General features: G+C 54.7%; 6 protein-coding genes across 6 annotated transcripts; 5 read left to right on the top strand and 1 right to left on the bottom strand.

The window, feature by feature from the left end:
- Nucleotides 1-2,236: 2,236 nt before the first annotated feature.
- Nucleotides 2,237-4,000, top strand: CTAM01_00292 (uncharacterized protein; the record flags this gene model as incomplete). The annotated part of the gene is made up of 3 exons (XM_060516346.1): nt 2,237-2,485; nt 2,811-3,243; nt 3,648-4,000. The coding sequence occupies 3 exons, from the start codon at nt 2,237-2,239 to the stop codon at nt 3,998-4,000; spliced, it is 1,035 nt and encodes a 344-aa protein (XP_060388972.1).
- A 940-nt stretch (nt 4,001-4,940) lies between these two features.
- CTAM01_00291 (uncharacterized protein) lies at nt 4,941-7,781 on the top strand (the record flags this gene model as incomplete). Its single annotated transcript, XM_060516345.1, has 6 exons — nt 4,941-5,422; nt 5,632-5,863; nt 5,974-7,011; nt 7,139-7,298; nt 7,399-7,459; nt 7,691-7,781. 6 exons carry the CDS (start codon nt 4,941-4,943, stop codon nt 7,779-7,781), a joined length of 2,064 nt encoding a protein of 687 aa, XP_060388971.1.
- Nucleotides 7,782-8,167: 386 nt separating this feature from the next.
- CTAM01_00290 (uncharacterized protein) lies at nt 8,168-8,521 on the top strand (the record flags this gene model as incomplete). Its single annotated transcript, XM_060516344.1, has 1 exon — nt 8,168-8,521. A coding segment is annotated over one exon (354 nt), but the record flags the coding sequence as incomplete, so codon positions are not given.
- Nucleotides 8,522-9,490: 969 nt separating this feature from the next.
- CTAM01_00289 (uncharacterized protein) lies at nt 9,491-10,086 on the bottom strand (the record flags this gene model as incomplete). The annotated part of the gene is made up of 2 exons (XM_060516343.1): nt 9,491-9,827; nt 9,911-10,086. 2 exons carry the CDS (start codon nt 10,084-10,086, stop codon nt 9,491-9,493), a joined length of 513 nt encoding a protein of 170 aa, XP_060388969.1.
- A 2,973-nt stretch (nt 10,087-13,059) lies between these two features.
- CTAM01_00288 (uncharacterized protein) lies at nt 13,060-13,242 on the top strand (the record flags this gene model as incomplete). The annotated part of the gene is made up of 1 exon (XM_060516342.1): nt 13,060-13,242. One exon carries the CDS (start codon nt 13,060-13,062, stop codon nt 13,240-13,242), a length of 183 nt encoding a protein of 60 aa, XP_060388968.1.
- A 1,120-nt stretch (nt 13,243-14,362) lies between these two features.
- Nucleotides 14,363-16,557, top strand: CTAM01_00287 (uncharacterized protein; the record flags this gene model as incomplete). Its single annotated transcript, XM_060516341.1, has 2 exons — nt 14,363-14,962; nt 15,037-16,557. The coding sequence occupies 2 exons, from the start codon at nt 14,363-14,365 to the stop codon at nt 16,555-16,557; spliced, it is 2,121 nt and encodes a 706-aa protein (XP_060388967.1).
- Nucleotides 16,558-17,770: the final 1,213 nt, after the last annotated feature.

Here is a 17,770-nt window from a genome sequence, read left to right as displayed (position 1 = left end):
TCAGACTTTCATTTGCTGCGTATATAAACGTCTCAAACTCTTCATCATGGGGGTCTCTTCTGCGGAACCACAGCCCGCACTACCTAGGGCGGCGGGCTCTCATTATGCCCAAGTTCCACGGATTGAAGTCCAGAGCCAAGGGATCAAGACCGTCTGCGATCATCGCAATGAGCCAGATAGGCTCTAATGCTAAGTGTACTTTCTTCGCCTCGAGATACCGTCGGTTACTTTCCAAAGTCGGTACAGAGACATACCAAAAGGAATATTTTCGCAACGTGGGGGAAGGAGAACAAGGGCGTCTGGTTAAAGTGAATTATACAATCCTGTTCTTCGTCGCTATACGCGCATCTACAGATAATAGACGATCGCTCGGTCTTAAGACACGCCATAGAGGGCATCGCTCCAACAGTGACATTGCCCTGGAACCCTTTAAGCCTACAGAATCGGCATTGTCATTTTATAGTGGCCTGGGACGTTCCAGATAGTGTTGATGTTAAGTTTGTAGGCGGCCGGGCGAGTAAGACCGAGAGCAGGTAGACGTCAGGACGCAGAATTTGTTGGGACACTTCGTGGACTCTGCAGAGTATGACTCCTGGTGATTCTGTCCGAGAGGCCATGGTTTTTTTTCCAGCGAGCGAATACCCAGTCCCCAACATACACATTCACAGACTAAACAAGGGCATATATCTCCAGATCTCCCTCCCTCTCATGGTTATTATTGACTGAATACTACGGCGGCGGAGGCAATGAATGAGAGATGCTCCTTCCATCTTGGAGTCACTTTGTGGGCTTCTGAAAACATTCTAAACCAGTCTGTAAGATCGTCTTGTAGCGATCCTCGTAGTTGTGGGGGAATGGCAACGACGAGACTTGGGGCTGCTCCGATCATCGCCAGTCCTGACGTCTGGAGATTCAATCGGCGAGAGGCAACGAAAAAGCAGCCTTTCACATGTTTATTAATCCTCGAGAAAGAGTTGTTGGTGAATCGAAGCGATCATTTTGGTCGTCAGTCTATTATTTCCGCCCGACGTGGATTCTGCACACTAGTGATCACCAAGGGTACTCGAGAATCATCTTGTGAGATTGTCTACTTCCGGCAAATGTCTGTATTTTCCACGAGAGTAACCCTTTCTACGGCAAGACAGTCGTTCAAATATCACCTCAAATAATCACCAGTTAAATTAGCCGAGAAAGACTGCGGAAGTCCAAAGTCGTACAGTAGCATTCCATCTCCGCTGTGGTAGGCTGGGTGACATCGTGCTAGTCCTAGGCCGCGAGCGAATGTACTGAAAGGCTGGACGGCGCCTTAGACACCCCAAGGCCTGGCAATCATCAGGGTTCCTTAACACATCAAGATAGACGTATAACTAAAGTGTGTTTACTACTGCAAAGGATAGAAGTGAGGTTGTCAGACGTCGACCGTGGGCCGAAGGTGACCCGTATCCGTCCAGCCGCCCCGACAGCCGGTCCGATTGGCGACGGGTAGGACCAGGCCCCGTGCCATCGGCATCGGCGGGGTCAAGCGGCTCCCCCCAGAATTCTAGAGACGGCCTAGATCTTGGGATGGTCGGCGACCAACCAGTGAACGGTAAAACCCTCCATCCCAAATTCCCCAATGGATCAAATCAGATAAAGCTCCAGAGGGGCCCAAGCTATGTCATGGGGTCCCTTTTTCACCTATACACGTGAAGGAGACAGAAACTCGACTCGTCTCGTCTCATTTCTTTACAGCAAAGGAACTGCACTTGCCAGCCTCATCTTGCTGAAACTTTATTCTTACGCTACTTCTTTTCTCTATCACCTTACTGCACACCTACTCCTCTCAACTACCATCCTTTCAGTCCTCCACTGGCAAGGCTTCCCAGGTCGGTCCCCATTACCGCATCCTCCGCCGCCGGCCGAGAAATTGCGCTAGCGAACGGCGGCATTGCATGAGGAAAACGGCACTAACGCACCTCCATCAGCCGCCCTGCGCGATCGCCCACCCAACCTTCTCCATACCTAAGCTCAACGGGGAGGAGAGCTTTCCCCAAGAGCCGAGTTCTGGGCAAGAAACATTTTAGTGCCATTTTTCGCCATTTTCGCCTTTCAAAACGTCTCTCCGCCTCTTGATCACGTCACCAGACCCTTGTTCTGGCGTGAGGGACGCCATCTTCAAACCGCGTTTTTACCAGTGTGCCTCTCTATCTCTTCGGTCTGAAGGCACTCGACGTCAACTGCCCATGTCTCGGACGTGATGGCCTCCGCCAAGGAAGAAGCCGCATCGATGCCGGCAGCGGCACCGGCTACTGCTTTTCCTCCTGCACCTCCTCCACCACCACCACCGTCGTCCGATGCTCATCCACCACAATCCCAGTCCTCTGCGACCGCCTCGCCGAGAGGGTTAAGTAGGCGCTCCTCCTCCTACGACGGACGCTCGCCAGCGTCCGCGCGCTCGCTCTCTCGGAGGCAGAGCACCAACGAGCGCATCAACGAGATATTAGAGGTACGTTCTTCTACCTGTAGCTCCTTTCGCTTCTGCATCCTACCCCATCGCCAACCGAGGACCTGGGACTGTGGAACCCTCTCTGCGTGTGTTTAAACGTGTGTCGTCTACGAGCATGTACATTTCGCTATCGCTTGGCACCGACCCTTCTGGCCGCCAATCCACGGCATTTCTTTGAACCCTAGTTAATCCAACATTGACCTCGCTTCTCCGTTTCCTTTCTGCCCATCCCATGTTCTGTCCTCCTTCCTAATTCCGGATCATTCTCCCCGTCCGCCATCATACACATTTCCTACTTACACCTCACTCTCTCGCCCCAAAACAGAACGCACGAGGCCGCGCACAAGCCATGGGCGGCGGACTCTCAACCACCCGCTCCGCTCCCGCCAGCCCCCCGCGGCACTACTCCCGCGCGGATGGCTCTCACAATGAGAACGTCGGCATCATCTCCCGCGGCCCGGACCGCAATTACCAGAGCATGAACTCGGCGCCGCAACCGTCCGCCGTAACCACTACAGCGACGACCCCGGAGCTGACCGGCATGCGGCCGCGCAAGTCGGTCCAGTCGACGAGGAACTCCCTGCCAGCGCAGGCCGAAGAGGAAGGGGAGGACGAAGACTACGATGCCGTGGTCGCGCGGGAGGAGCGGGAGAGAGAAGCGCAGAGGAAGGAACCCTGGTACACGATCCTGCTGTCCAGCTTCCAGAGCATTGAGCTGGAGAACAAGGGCAGCGTGGCTCGCGATCACCTGGCGCTCGGTACGTGTTGCGCTCGCACTTTGTCACGACAGCTCAGCCCATCCGGGTCAGCTTCCCCCTCAACCTAGACGGTTCAGCCGCCTCTCCAACCCATCACGGTTCAACGCTTCTCTACGGCTGCCAATGGCCACAGCGTATCCCTTCATGATTAACCCATCCTCCTCCATCTCCCAGGCAAACGGGGGCCAACTCCCCCGGGCGCTTTAGCTCAGTGGAACACTCAGCTGGGGACTAGGGATTTCCACATGTCTTTCGAGACGGACCTCGACCCCTTGAGTTCGACTCCACGCTATGAGCTACTCTTTTTTGCGAATTCCTTTGGCACTTTCACCTATGAAGAATCATGACAGCCTTATACAGCTCCAGCTAACCGGGACTAACTAACTCTTCTCACCAAAAAACAGAACGAACATTCCTCGCATGGCTCCGCACATCTCTCGCCTTCGCCTCCATAGGCATCGCCGTAACGCAGCTCTTCCGCCTCAACTCGTCCCTCTCGACGCCGGGGACCGACGACCCGAACAGTCACACCCTCCGCCAGCTGGGCAAGCCGCTCGGCGCGACGTTCCTGGGCATCAGCATCCTCATTTTGTTTTTGGGCTACCAGCGTTACTTCCGCGCGCAGCAGTGGGTGATGAAGGGCAAGTTCCCCGCGAGCCGCGGGACCATTATCATCGTGTCCATGGTGGCGTTTGCGCTGATGGCTGTGAGCTTGGTTGTGGTTGTGGTTGTGAGTCCTACGAGCAGGGAGCGGTGATTTGTCCATCGTGTGACAGGTTTTGGTCTTTATACGGGGAGTTCATATGTTTGGTGCCTAAGTCTGGCTGCATATGTTTGGAATGAGAGCGTTCTGCATTGAGGTGACACTTGGGATTTGAGTTGGTTGAAAGATGCGTTATCTACATTATGTCTATTTACTTCTGATATGACGCAGCAATGAGTATATAATACCCTGATAATACACAACCGAGGACACTGTAGCACAACCAGCAAATTTCTACGGTGACGTGAGAAATCCGCCTTGAAAGCTAGGAGACAGAGTACCCTTGAATGCGATACTGTAATGGCTGCGGAAATCGACAACGTTAATGTTTAAGTAAGCCCAATTTAATCCTTGCAAAATTGGGCGGCTCAGTGAGCACGTTCACTTGAAGACGAATTCGCCATTTGAGCAACCCTTTCTCAACCGGCATCATGCATATTTGTTTTGTATGTAATCTACCATGCCAACCTCTGTCCGACGCGAAACCCACAAAGGGCAATTGCATAAGAGACACATCACAAGACGCAGGTATCCGGCCCGTTCGGGTACCTCATCTCATCTCATCTCCTTACCTGAAAGCTAAGAGCTGAGCGTCGAGAGCTTTCACCCCTCTAAAACCCCAACCTATCAGATGACGTCAAAAAAGCTGAGCCAGCTGCACCTCACATTGTGGGGAACCCGCACAGAACCACTTACAACAGGCGCAGACAACGACACACACTCTTTCATCTCAACCGCAGCTCCCTCACCTCACTGTCCCACAATCTCAATATCACCACCCATTTACTTGCGCGCACATGAGGTCACGAGAACTCATCCCGCCAACAAGACAACCTGACTCAGAAAGAGGCGCCAGGAAAGGGGGAAAAAAAAAGAAGCATTGGGACCACGTCAATAAAGGGAACAGAAAAGACCCCCTCCCCAAAATACAAACATGTCCCCCTCAACAGAACCCCTCTCCCCCCCCTCCTTCGCAACAACCCAACTCACCCTCCTCGAAGCCGAACTCGCCGCAGAAGTCTCGGAATCGTCCGCCCTCGTCTCCTCGCACTCCCCCACGGCCCTCCAGCGCGCAGGCCTCGCCCTGCCCAACCTCGTCGTCACCGCCCGCCGCACAGGTCTAGGCGGCCGCACCGTCCTCGAATTATCCTCCGATCCCGCCGTTGCTTCTTCTTCCGGTGAACTAACCGAGCATGGCCTCCGTCCGGGGGACATTGTGCTCATCTCGGAGCAGCCTGCGGGAAACGCCAAGAAGAAGGAGGTGAAGGAGCTCGAGAGTAAAGGGGCGAGGGGGGTGGTTACGAGGGTTAGGAGGGAGCTTGTTGGTGTTGCTGTTGATGAGGGGAAGGGGGAGGAGAGGGAGTTTACGGGGAGGGTTTGGATTGTCAAGGTTGCTGATGATGTCACGTACCGGAGGTGAGATCTTCTGTTCTTGATTCATTTCCTTTTCAGTCGTCTGTCGGTCAAGGATCAAATGCTTGACAGAGATGGAGTCTGTCAGCTGCGTCACTTGGTGCGAGACTTCACGGAAGCAGGCTGGGCTCTCCGTGATTGACGACTTGTGGCAGTATCACAATGCTGCAGCACCTAGCGGAGGAGCAGACAGGACTAACAAGCGCCTACAGGATGAGCCAAACCATGGGCAAGATCGAAAAGATGACGGAATCGGAATACACGGCCTTCATGCGCGTCCTCTTCGGCCTCTCGAGCCCGTCACCAGTGCCCCCGGACCTAGCATCCGACCCGGAGCTCGCAAAGATCCAATGGATCGACCCGTCTCTCAACGACTCCCAAAAGGACGCCATCCGGTTCGCCCTCGCGTCCCGCGAAGTTGCCCTCATCCACGGCCCGCCAGGCGTGAGTCTTACTTGACCCCCTAACCGACCCGATGAAAGAAACGCCATGGCTGACGAAAAAGGAGGAAAAAGACGGGCAAAACACACACCCTAATCGAACTAATCCTCCAGCTCATCAAGCTCAATCTCCGCATCCTCGTCTGCGGCCCCTCCAACATCTCCGTCGACAACATCGTAGAGCGCCTCGCCCCGCACAAGATCCCCATCCTCCGCCTCGGCCACCCGGCCCGCCTCCTCCCCAGCGTCCTCGCCCACTCCCTCGACGTCCTCACCCAGACCTCCGAGGCCGGCGCCATCGTCAAGGACGTCCGCGCCGAAATGGACGCAAAACAGGCCTCTATCAAAAAAACGCGCAACGGCCGCGAGAAGCGCCAAATCTACGCCGACCTCAAGGAGCTCCGCAAGGAATTCCGCGAGCGCGAGCGCGGCTGCGTCGCAAACTTGATTCGCGAGAGCAAAGTCGTCCTGGCGACGCTGCACGGCGCGGGCGGATACCAGCTCCGGGACCAGCAGTTCGACGTCGTCATCATTGACGAGGCTAGCCAGGCGCTTGAGGCGCAGTGCTGGGTGCCTTTACTGTCGGCCAAGAAGGCCGTTTGTGCCGGCGATCATCTGCAGCTGCCGCCGACAATCAAGTCGCTCAATTCCAATGTGAAGCCGCCGGCGGCAGCAAAGTCAGCGGCCCCCATAGAAGACGCGGAGAAGAAGCATATCAAGGGCATGACGCTGGAGACGACCCTGTTTGATAGGCTTCTCGCCCTACACGGGTCATCCATCAAGCGTATGCTCACCACACAGTACCGCATGCACGAGAACATCATGAGGTTCCCGTCGGACGAGCTTTACGAAGGAAAGCTCATCGCCGCGGAGGCGGTCAAGGAGCGCTTGCTCAGAGACCTGCCGTACGAGGTCGAGGACACGGAAGACACCAACGAGCCGGTCGTCTTCATCGATACGCAAGGGGGCGACTACCCCGAGAGGAGCGAGGACGACGACAAGGACGCCGTCAAGAAGGCAAAGTTCAGCTTGCACGGGGAGAGCAAGAGCAACGAGATGGAAGGGGCCTTGGTCCGGCAACACGTCCAGAAGCTGGTCGACGCGGGAGTGAAGCCAGAGGACATCGCCGTCGTGACCCCTTACAACGCTCAGGTAAGCCTGGTCAAACCAACGAACCCCCCTTCCCTCCCTTTGATTATGGATCTTCTGTTTGGAAATCTTGGGTCCGTCGCGAAGAGCCGCAAGGCATGAAAGCTGACATCGGATGAACCGAACGCAGCTCGCCATTTTAGCGCCCCTAAAAGAACGGTTCCCTGGCATCGAGCTGGGCAGCGTTGACGGCTTCCAGGGCCGTGAAAAAGAGGCCGTCATTGTCAGCCTTGTACGGAGCAACTCCGTAGGAGAAGTAGGGTTCCTGGGCGAGAAGCGCCGACTGAACGGTAAGCTTCAAACGAGAGATGATCCCGCCGGCCGCGGCCAGGCTGGGAAGATCCCAGTATGCGGCCGACCGTTAGCGCATGAATGTTAATGCGTTCTTAGTGGCGATGACGAGACCCAAACGCTCGCTGACGGTGATCGGAGATTCAGAGACAGTCAAGAGGTGAGTCGGTTTGAGAAAATTGCTTTCTTTTCCCCCTTCTTCCCCAAACCTTCCCCTTCCCTAGTTGAATTTGGGGCGTGCGGCGCAGAGTACCTCTGCAGTCTGCACAGATGGTGGCAGGCTTATCCCGAGACATCTGCTGAGCCGCGTCAAACGTCCAACATCTCGGGCCTGTTTCTTCTTCTTTTTTTTCTTTTCTTTTTGTGCTAACTTGAGTTGTGCCATGATCAGAGGCAGCAACTTTCTCAAACGGTGGATGGATTTCCTCGAAGAGAACGCTGATCTACGTTACCCGGATTTATCGTCACTTCAAGGGTCCTGAAAGGTCCCCAAATTTGGGACGGTTGGGGAGATCGTGGGCTGGCGGCGTTACCGACGGACCATCTTCCATGCAAGGTCCGCCCCTCTCCAATGTCGACCTTTATGCGACGAGAGGACTCGTGGCAAGAAAGAACAGACGATCTGGAATACCGACGAACCGGCTTTGTCGATGTGGTGGTCCGCCGTGGAGGGGTAGCTGGGATGAATCCTTATGCGACGGGATGTGCTGGTTTCCCAACGATGCCAAAACAGGAAAAGGCTGCATTGTCTGACTTTTGGCGCGGCGTATCGTAGAATTTTGAATCGGCCGTCAACCATGCTCGCGGCCCACCAGGGGTTCATTGGGGGAGGGTGCGTCCGTTGACGCAAGTTGATGGGCGCTAGGGCATAGACGACTTGGGTCGCGACTTGTCGTGTCGTGTTCGCGGTCCTGGGCAGCGGACGAAAGAAGACGGGAGAGAAAGATTTTGGGTCCTTTGGAGTGGAGGGACGGGGGCACAGATGTCAGCCGTCACTGATCAGACGAAGAAAGTGGCATCCATGTATGTTTCAGGTTACTTTTCACGTCTGGCGACCTGTGCCATCCTTGTTCGCGTGGCCAGACCCGCCATATTCTCCTACCGAGGAGGAGGGGGATGCTTGACTGGGACGTTGCCCTCTCGGTCTCGACGAGATTGTGCGCTGGAATTCGCGGTGCCTTCGGGGTTATGTACGGAGTCTGCGGACTATTCGTACGGATGAAGTATTTTGAAAGCAGACCTGAGACTGCGGCTGATATTGGGTTGCTCGCACCAGTCTTGATCCTTCTTGGCACAAGATATCATCTGTAATCTGACCAGGGCTCTCTCTCCTGTGTTGGGTTGAAGCCATGTCTGTTGTCAAGACAAAACCAAAGTGAAAAAGCCTGTCGCCTATCTTGTACTCTGTATATCTGGTTGCGTTGACTCTCGCTGCGTTGTGCACTCTGCCTTGACTCCGCGCAGCGAATATATCTTGTTGGCTATCACATCTGTAATATTCAGATTGTACCATCCCGACTGCGCAGCCAAGTTTGGGAAGCTTAGACATCCGGATGTATAGTGTGAGCTAGGGCATTGCACAGCCCAGATCACTCACATTCGGTCGGCACATCAACTCGCTTCCAGAATAATGGTTCATCTCCATGTCTATGAGACATGGCTAATTCCGGGGCAAACCACCAATTGGATGTGTGTTCCGATGGCTGAGAGAGCGCCGGCGAGTAATGTGCTTTGCCAGCAGCTTCAGCCGTGTGCCATTTGTTATACTCGGCTCCTATAGATGCCGGCCGCTCGTGCTCTGGGTTGACGGGCGATCATAAGTCGGTTGTCTCGCTATATGATGCTCCGCCAAGGTCCACTGTGCAAGACGATCAAACCGTTGCTGGAGCGGGATAGCTTCTCAGGTGTTGGATCGAGGTTGGACTAGGGGGGCTACATTGACGTGATTGACTAGGCACGAGCACTCCGTGTGGGTGTTTGGCATGGCTTTGCTACCTGTATCGCCCACGTAACTGCAATATGCATTGCATGATGTTGGTTGTCCACGAGGGAGCCGCCGCCTTCCTGGACGAAGCTATATCGTGATCGCATATAGGCACCGAAAATAGCTGACTGGCCAATAATTCTTCCGACGCTTTGTTCTGTGCGACTCTGGCAAGGTGTTTTAAACCAGAACCTCAAGGGAAAAGCATCACGGCGGGTTCGCGGTGCCTTTAGCCGTCGCTGAAAACCACCCACGAGTCAGGGTGAGCAGGCCAAAGAAGCCACCATTTTGCGTTGCGGAGAAGCTGTCCACATTGATACGAGCCGTAGGACTGTCATCGAGCTTCGCCCAGAAGTGGAATGGTCTTGATCTAGGCAGACAATAGGGGACAGCGGGGGTCCTGCTCGACGGGCAAAAGGCTTGCAAGCCATGTGGTGGTTTAGCCTCCTCTGAATCCTGCGTTGTGGGGCTGTCCCAAATGCAGTTGTATGGATACTGGCCTGTCTTTTGGGCACGAAGATGCTGCACGTCGTCGAAGGGGGGGCTGGAAGACACGGCTAAGAAAGGGTTTCGCTCCTACACGAAGGGGCTCAAAGTGAGTTGTGATGGAAACTTCTTGATTCCTACGCAGTATTGGAGTATTGAGTGAGGTAGTTGTGCCGCAGCATCCAGAGGTTGCCGCTGGCGTGAACCAAGAATAGGTAATGCAGGCAGGTGGCAGGTGCATGCAGGAGGACGTGGCATGTGGTTGCAGCGATCCAAGTGAGGAAAACTCCGTCGTAACCTGCGGCTCGGTGGCACATTGGATTCGTCCGAGAGGCTAGCAATCACATCTCTGCAAGTGCAGCGTTGCTTCTGAGGAGCTGAAGCCAGCGCTACCACAAAAGATGAAGAGTCGTTGAGCAATCGGGATTCAACCAGCTAGAATCTAGTGTGAATGGCTGTCAGGTCTGACGGCGGCGGCGCCAGTCAGAGTGACAGAGGCATCCAACCGCAAATGAGATAGTGCAAACGGCCAGGCGGACGAGACGAGTTAGTGCCGTTGATTCTTGATGGCAGGACGCTCGAAATTCCAGCATTCCGTTTGCCGGGGCCTTCGCTCACTTCCTATTGGGGTAAGGCAGGCGTTCGCTGATACCCTAGCGCGGAGTCATGATATTGGACGACTAGTTGGCGATAGAGGTCTTGGATGGCGGGATCTGGGACGCCATGTCGGGTGAAGATGCTAGCTAGGCTTGGTCGATTTCCGATGGTGTTGGCCGATGGCCGACAGACTAAGAGGTTAGACGCAGTGTGGATTGTTGGTAAGAATTACCAGCACCCTCGAGCAGCATGGCTTTGACCTCGTCCACGACTCGTCCGTCAACTCGAAGAACGACTAGGATTCATCATACAAGAGCGTGGACTTGAGAGACGAGGCCCGTCGCTGGTCGATGTCTTCACCCGATCAGCACGGATAGAGTCGGGGTTTGGTAGCGACAAGGCCAAGAACCGGGTCGAGTGATGCGAATCTAGAGTCGTAGCGGGTGGCAGTATCCGTGTGTAGAGTAGTAGTATGGAGCCGTAGGCGGCATCATCAATCACACACCGACTCTCGATGACTGTCTTTGGCTCTTGTTATCGGTATGTGCAGGCTTGTTGCAACCCGAGGACCAAACGAGGATGAAGGTAGGTACTGGTAGTCTCGTATCTGGCGATGCGAGGTGAGGTTGACACACACGGACCACAAGACACAAAAGTGACCTCCGACCTGTGACCTCAACATGGATTCATGGAATGAGCCACGGCGGGACGGGCAGCGGGAGCGAGTTCCCTTGTTAGGCCCATATTGATGTAGAAAAGAAAAGAAAAGGAAGCAAAGACTGAAACAAGACGCCAAATGCGGCAGCTCCTCGGAGGAGAAGTCGGACCAGCAATCCGGGTGAAATGGAGCCGGCAGGGCCGGGAATTGCCTTTCCACAGACTCCATACTCTTTCCACCCAGGCCGTTACTCTTCTTCTCGAACCCTTACGAAGTAGTTACCCACGGAAAGTTCTTACTCAGTGCCGCCTGCAGATATCATGTCAGGACCACAGATGGCGGCAGTCACGCAGGCAGGAGGAGCTTTCTAGAGTAGTCCCCACCAGAGGTACTTCTCAGGCATGGTATCCGTACCTGGTACCCTAGACATCTACAAAAACTTCGTACCATCCGTCGACTCCTCATCTCACAGCTGTCAGTGCAGGTGAGTCGCGCATGTGGGGGTGGTCACGGTCGTTTAACAAGCAGGTCGCGTGGATCACAATGACCTTTTAGGCATTCGGGAGGGTAAACTGTTTTGCGTTGAGGCTGAGACATTGCATATCCGTGGGAAAAGTGTGGTCCTGGAACTGGAACTGCCACTGACGAGATGAGAGAATCCAACGATTGATACCCAGGCCTCTTTTCATCGCTTTGTATGGGCACAACGGAGTACTTGCTTTTGCCAATACACTGCCCACATACCATACCTTATTCAGTCGGTGTAACGAGCCCCGATATTGGCCATTTTCGTGCCACTTCTCACGATGATTCCGCTTCAACATGCCCGCCCCCCGCTCACCACCCGTTCCCTTGATCGACGCCTGGAACATTGTTTGTTGATGGATAGAAGAGCCGACGTCGCTGGCTTGTTGCTTGCCTGAATGGCGAGTATCGAATACCGGTACAATGTGCCCAAGACCTAGGTCACTGTCTACGCCCCTCGTTCTCCCACATTCCACTCATCCCTCACGTCGCTCATACACGCCTACGACGCCCAAGACGCCCTCCTCCTGCGTATGGACGACACACGATATCTCAAACGTGACAATTGGTCAAAGTCAACGTCCACCCACGTTCCTCGTCCAATCCCGACTCATTCTCAACCACACAGACCTACCACAACAACAGACACCACACGCAACTCTTGCAGCTCACGTCTAGTCCCGGCTCTGTGTCCCCTGGCAAATGGCCTGCTCCGACCTGCACAACAAAAAGGTGGCTTGCCTTGGATGGGCAAAGACGCCGAGTTCAGTTGGTCGAGGTGTCACCGTCTGCGCCTCTAGCGCGACGACCACCACTTCCAGTCCTCCGAGACTCAAGTCCACGACCCCCAAATGTCCAATGGCTCATCCAATGGCTCATCCAAGAGTCCAAAAACTCCAACATGCTCTTCCAGCCAAGGGGGGTCCCACGTCCTTTCTCCTTCCCCACTGCTCTGGGCGCCCCAAGCACTGGCCTCAAACAAGGGCTATCCCCCGAGCCAGGGAAGCCAAGAACGACATGGAGCAGGGGGCGGCGAGCGAACGGCGACGGCGAAGGCCACGAGGGGCGCCGGGGGCACCACCAGGGAGGGCACCCTGACGAAATGAAATGGAAACCGTCGTGGAATGGGATGCATCGGCTTCCATTGCGGCTTCAAGCTTGTCGTTGACCTCGGACCTTTCCTGCTGCCCCATCCCGTTACTCTGCTGAGCAATTTGAGTCTCTGTTCGCTCTCTCTTCTCTCGACTCAACCCTGACAAGTTCGAGGGCAAGACATGATGTGCAAATTATGTACCATAATATGCCATGACCATTCAGTCCAGATTTGGAAAACGCGTCTGCGTGGACGGTGGCTGTCCGTGCCGTAGACGCAGAAAACCAACGGCTGGCCTGTCCTTCTTCTCGAATCTTGCGGCTTGCGGCTTGCAACTTGCCCCATCACTGTATCCTAGACGCGGGCCAATACGCACCATTGACGGCGTTCCAATGGTCCGTATCCTCCTGGTCGTGCATGCATACTTGTTTCATCGCGCTAGCATCTGCGTCTGTTCTGCATCTGCCTCTCTGGTCTTCCGTAGTGTACGGATACATGGTCCCCATCAGAGAGCCTCCCGCCCTTGTCTTTCCATCTCCTCGAGTCCCTCCCCTTCAGGAACCCTTGCTGGTTCGTTGTAAAGTCTGGTGTGCCTCGTAAAGTACATTGTACACATCGTGCGCAAGAACAACCGATACAGATACATGCCATTGCTTTCCCTTTTCTCCCGCCCTTTCTGTCCTTGTTTGTTTCTTTTTCCTCCTGCCCTCTGCCGTGTTGTGCTTTTTGCCGTTGTAGACACGCGGAACAAGGAATAAAGAAGCATCTTCTGAACCAACCGCATCTCTTCGCTTCTTCCCCGACCAGTCTTACAACACATCTACTATTACCTATTACTTGCCTATCGGCTTATTATTCAAGTACGAATACCTGCCGTACCATATTCCTTGCTCCCTGATCTACTTCAGGTACCACTACTTTGCTCTCACGTTCCTTACGCCTCTACCACTATTCATCACGCATTCCTCTCTTGTCGTCTAATTCATACCCTTCACCAACCATTCTTCTTCCACGCTTTACCTCTCAGGCTAAGCGGCGCGCTATACGCTACCGCCCGTTCTAATCAACATTGCTCCTCCGGCCCGCCTCGTCAGCCTGTCGCAGACCTGCCCGGGTGCTCCTTTGATACATGACGCATGCGCTGCTAGGGTCCCCCCTTCTTAGTTGCTTAACTACTACCCCAATCCTCGGTCCCCTCGTGGGTTTCTCTCCTTTTGTTCGCCTCAGTTCTCGTGCCTTGATTGACCACTCGACTTCCTCCTCTCCTCTCGTACGGATACTCAGCGTCACCGCGGCTGTAGAGGGCGCATTTCGCCGCCTCTCCCGCCTCTCCGATTCCGACAGGCCTAGACGACAAGCCGCATTGCTGTCTATATGCACCATGAATCAGGTTCCAGCATAGATCACCACCTGGCCTAGACATCTGGGGCGTCCGATCAAGAATCCCACCCAGCCTGGACTGGCGAACCGGGCATTGACATTGGCATTGGAACTAAACAAATCGTCACGGCACGGCACCGGACGCATCCCGTTGGCAATCCTCTTGGGTCTCACCAACAATATCTATACCCTTCTCCGTCATCTCTCTTCGGACCTCACCACACTTCATGGCATAACAGGGGTCAGCTATCAAATACAACGCTCTTCGTCCTCTGGCCTCCTTCACACTCGCTCTAGCCTAGAGCCACGCACGAAGTAATCACCAATTGCTGGCACTGCCATGGGCCTCTTCAAGTCGGCCAACCCACCCGCCGCTCCTGGCGCAGTACCTCGATCTTTAACGGGCCAGTCCATTCGGGGCAAAATATCAGGCCCGATTCCTATCCCTAGCCCAGTCGACGACGAATTCCCAATGCGCAACCCGGGTACCGGGATTGCTACGCCTCTGACCGAGGGCGACATGAAGGAACAAATGATGCATCCGCCGCAGGCCGAACAAAGGGCCGGGTCGATTGTCTCGGTCCCTCAGCCTCAGCCCGAAGTTTCACAGGCCCCGAGAGCAGACTCGGTGATTGCACCAACGGGTTCCGCCGGTTCTGGCTCCGGTTCAGCATCATCACCAACATCGGCGACACACGCGACACAGGCCAACACGCCCCAATCACAAAGAAGAACAAACGCATCCAGCAACTTGCGATATTCCGCCGTGAGTGCATCATCTGAACAGACGGGCGCGAGCAAGGATCGTCCACAGCGCAAAAAGTCAACATTGCGCGGCGCGTTGGGGAAGCTTTTTGGTCGCAAAAAGAAGACGGGCTCTCAGGGCTCGACCGATTCGCAGCGCGTATCGACGTACAACGCCTCGAACCAACACAAGAGCGTAAGTTTCGGCACCGGCTGCTCCCGTACCATAGCATTCTTTCTGAACTTGGAGACTGACGGGGGGACCAACAGGACACTTCCGGGTTAAGCCGAGTCAAGGAAGCCGAACCAAAGCGATCGGCGTCCTTGCCGATCACGGAGTACGACAGAGCATTACGGTCTCACTCCATAGGGCCCCAAGACATTACCGCCATTGAGAGTGCGCGCAATTCAATCAACGTCGACCCATCTCTGTATCAAGGCCACAAGAGGGCGGCCACAGCCACGACAAGTCAGATCTACTCGGCTCCTTTCAGGAGTCGCGAGGGAGAACTTGCAGGCCTCTCGCCTCGTCCTGCAAGCACCCACGTCCGCGGGAGCCGCCTTTTCACAGATGACGATGACCCCGAAGAAATTGGGCGAGCCATCACTAGTGATGTTAGCCAAAAGCGCCGATCCAGGAGTCTCAGTGGAATGCAGAATCCAGAAGGACGATCCGAAGTTCGGCGCAGAAGCGACGAAATCCGATATTGGAGAGAGAGCTATGACCCAGCCTTCATCGCATCGCCGGCGTCATCCAATATTCCAGACCATGAAAACCAGTTCACGGGCATGGCCCCTCCCATGAGCATGCCCGAATCCCCAATCGAGCAGGGACAGGTGCACACACCACCTCAACCATTCTCGTTTGGGAACTTGACGCACATGAATGTCATGGCTGGCATGAAGATCACGCAGGCGGCCAGCATCGAGACGCGCATAGAGACGCTGGAGGAGAGGATGCACCGTGTGGAGGACGTGGTGACGCATCTGTGCAACTCTGTTCCTGGATTCCAGATCCACATGAGCCAGCCGCAACGTCTCGCGCCATCGGTTCCGGGTTCGAATCCATCTTCTCAGACGACAAGCACCGCAGTCAATCCGGCACTGCAGCAACTCTCGCGCCAGCAAGCCCCAGTCTCCCGGTACAGCAGCTCTGCACACTCAAAGGAGTCTCACACCTCCTTCGGCGAGACTCCCACGTATGTGGGCTCTCTTCAACTCCCTGCATCCATGAATAGGCCAACCTCGAATTCCACCATCCGTGGCGTGACGAGCTTACCAGCACTATCTCGTGTCGAGCCGAACAGGGCGCAAGAGACCTTCACAGCAGATCACTACACGATGCTTCTCGCGCTGCTGGAGACGGAGAGAGCCTCTCGACAGGCCCTAGAGTCTCAGGTCAAGAAGTTGACGAGACGCCTGAATATGATCTCTGGGCCCAGCGGTCACGGCCGCATGTCTCTGGCAATGGAGCCTCCCCCAACTGCCAAGTCGTTTGGCAGCGTGTCTGCCTTTGACCAGGATTCATCCGATGAGGAGGAGGAAACCGCCTCCAGGAATCGGCAATTTTTGGCTGAAGATTCTGGCGTTGGGACCGGCCCCGGAGACGAGGACTCGTACTCGGAGGTTTTCGCGACGCCAAGGGAAGAGCAGCATCACGGCTACGGCGCGTTCGGGGAAGAGTTGCGCGACGAGGACGAAGACCCCCAGCGAAAGAAGGCAGCCAGGACATTGTCGCTGAGCCAAATGACGCTGGGTAAGAAGCCGTCGTCGACAGGAGTGCGGATTTGATATTTGATTTGCGGCACTGTTTTGCATTGTTTTCCATTTCAGGTTTGTCATTATACCCCGGGAGATGTTCTCCCACTCACGAGGCGACGATGACGATTCTGTTCTCGGCAGCCGTTGAGTTGAAGGCGTCTCCTGTCTTTGCGATTCGGCACTGATCCCTGCCCGCAGCTTCTGACGGGCTCAGCATTGTCATGGTAGCGAAACATTTTTTATTTTAATTTCTTACTTTTTCTACCCGTACATACGACTACCCAATCCCGTTCTTGACGATCTGGTTGGAACACTCTTTGTGGGATACATTCCATTGATGAGGATTTCTGTTTTCTTTTTGTTTTATCCAAGCGTGCGGATATCTCGGTGAGAGGAAAGAGGGAAAGGCTAGAGAGCCTTCTACTGGTGCAATCGAATTTCAGGACGATAATGCCCGCAAGAAGTGGAAGAGGCGACCGGTCAGGTAGCCACAACTTGGTTCTGCAGGTTGTGTGCGTGTATAACATGCAGATGTGTGCCCTCAGTTGGACACGGATTAGTTCCAATCATGACAAGACCCAAAGTGCTCCGCTGCTTTAGATACAAGATGCACCAGACGTGTGGTGTACTCCGAGTGATGCACAATTCAGACGAACAGAGCAAGACAAACAAACAACGGGCCCGTATGACAAGGTTACCCAGTCGTAATCTCCGGATTGTCATCTCGGGGAAGAGAGGCCAGAATGTTTCGAGAACATCTCCAGGGCCCCCATCCTTACCGTCAGGCTAGGTGAGTGTAACGCGGATTCGGGAAGCCTAGCAGCGTGATTAGTGGCTCAGCTCGTCAACATGGTGTCAGCTCGCCCGCACTTGGTGATGGCGTTTGTCAGTGACAGCGTGATCAGTAGCCATATCGCTCCGCTCCGCCCCCGCCCGACGAAAGCCGCACTTCGCAGGTGGAAAGCTTTCCACGGCTCCAGAAAAGCCAGGCCAGTCGGCCAGCCGTAATCGACGCTATTTGAATAATGTTCGAATTGAAATTCCTCAGGCTTTCTAGAAAACTAGATGCTAGGCAATCCTAGCTCAATCCACTCATGAGTCGCTCCATCCATAGGTCTAGCCAACTCCGCAAAAGATTAAGATTGAATGATACGGATAGAGGATTTGTGGATAACGTAGGTAGCTTCTCCGCCAACTGGGTGTATGGGAGGACCCAAGGAGTGATGATTTGAGTGGGCACCTA

The sequence above is a fragment of the Colletotrichum tamarilloi genome (genome assembly GCF_030869305.1).
Source record: "Colletotrichum tamarilloi strain Tom-12 chromosome Unknown Scaffold_1.1, whole genome shotgun sequence".
In the NCBI taxonomy this organism is placed as follows: domain Eukaryota; kingdom Fungi; phylum Ascomycota; class Sordariomycetes; order Glomerellales; family Glomerellaceae; genus Colletotrichum; species Colletotrichum tamarilloi.
The sequence above is the reverse complement of the archived record's forward strand: the minus strand, read 5'-3'. Positions and strand labels throughout refer to the sequence as shown.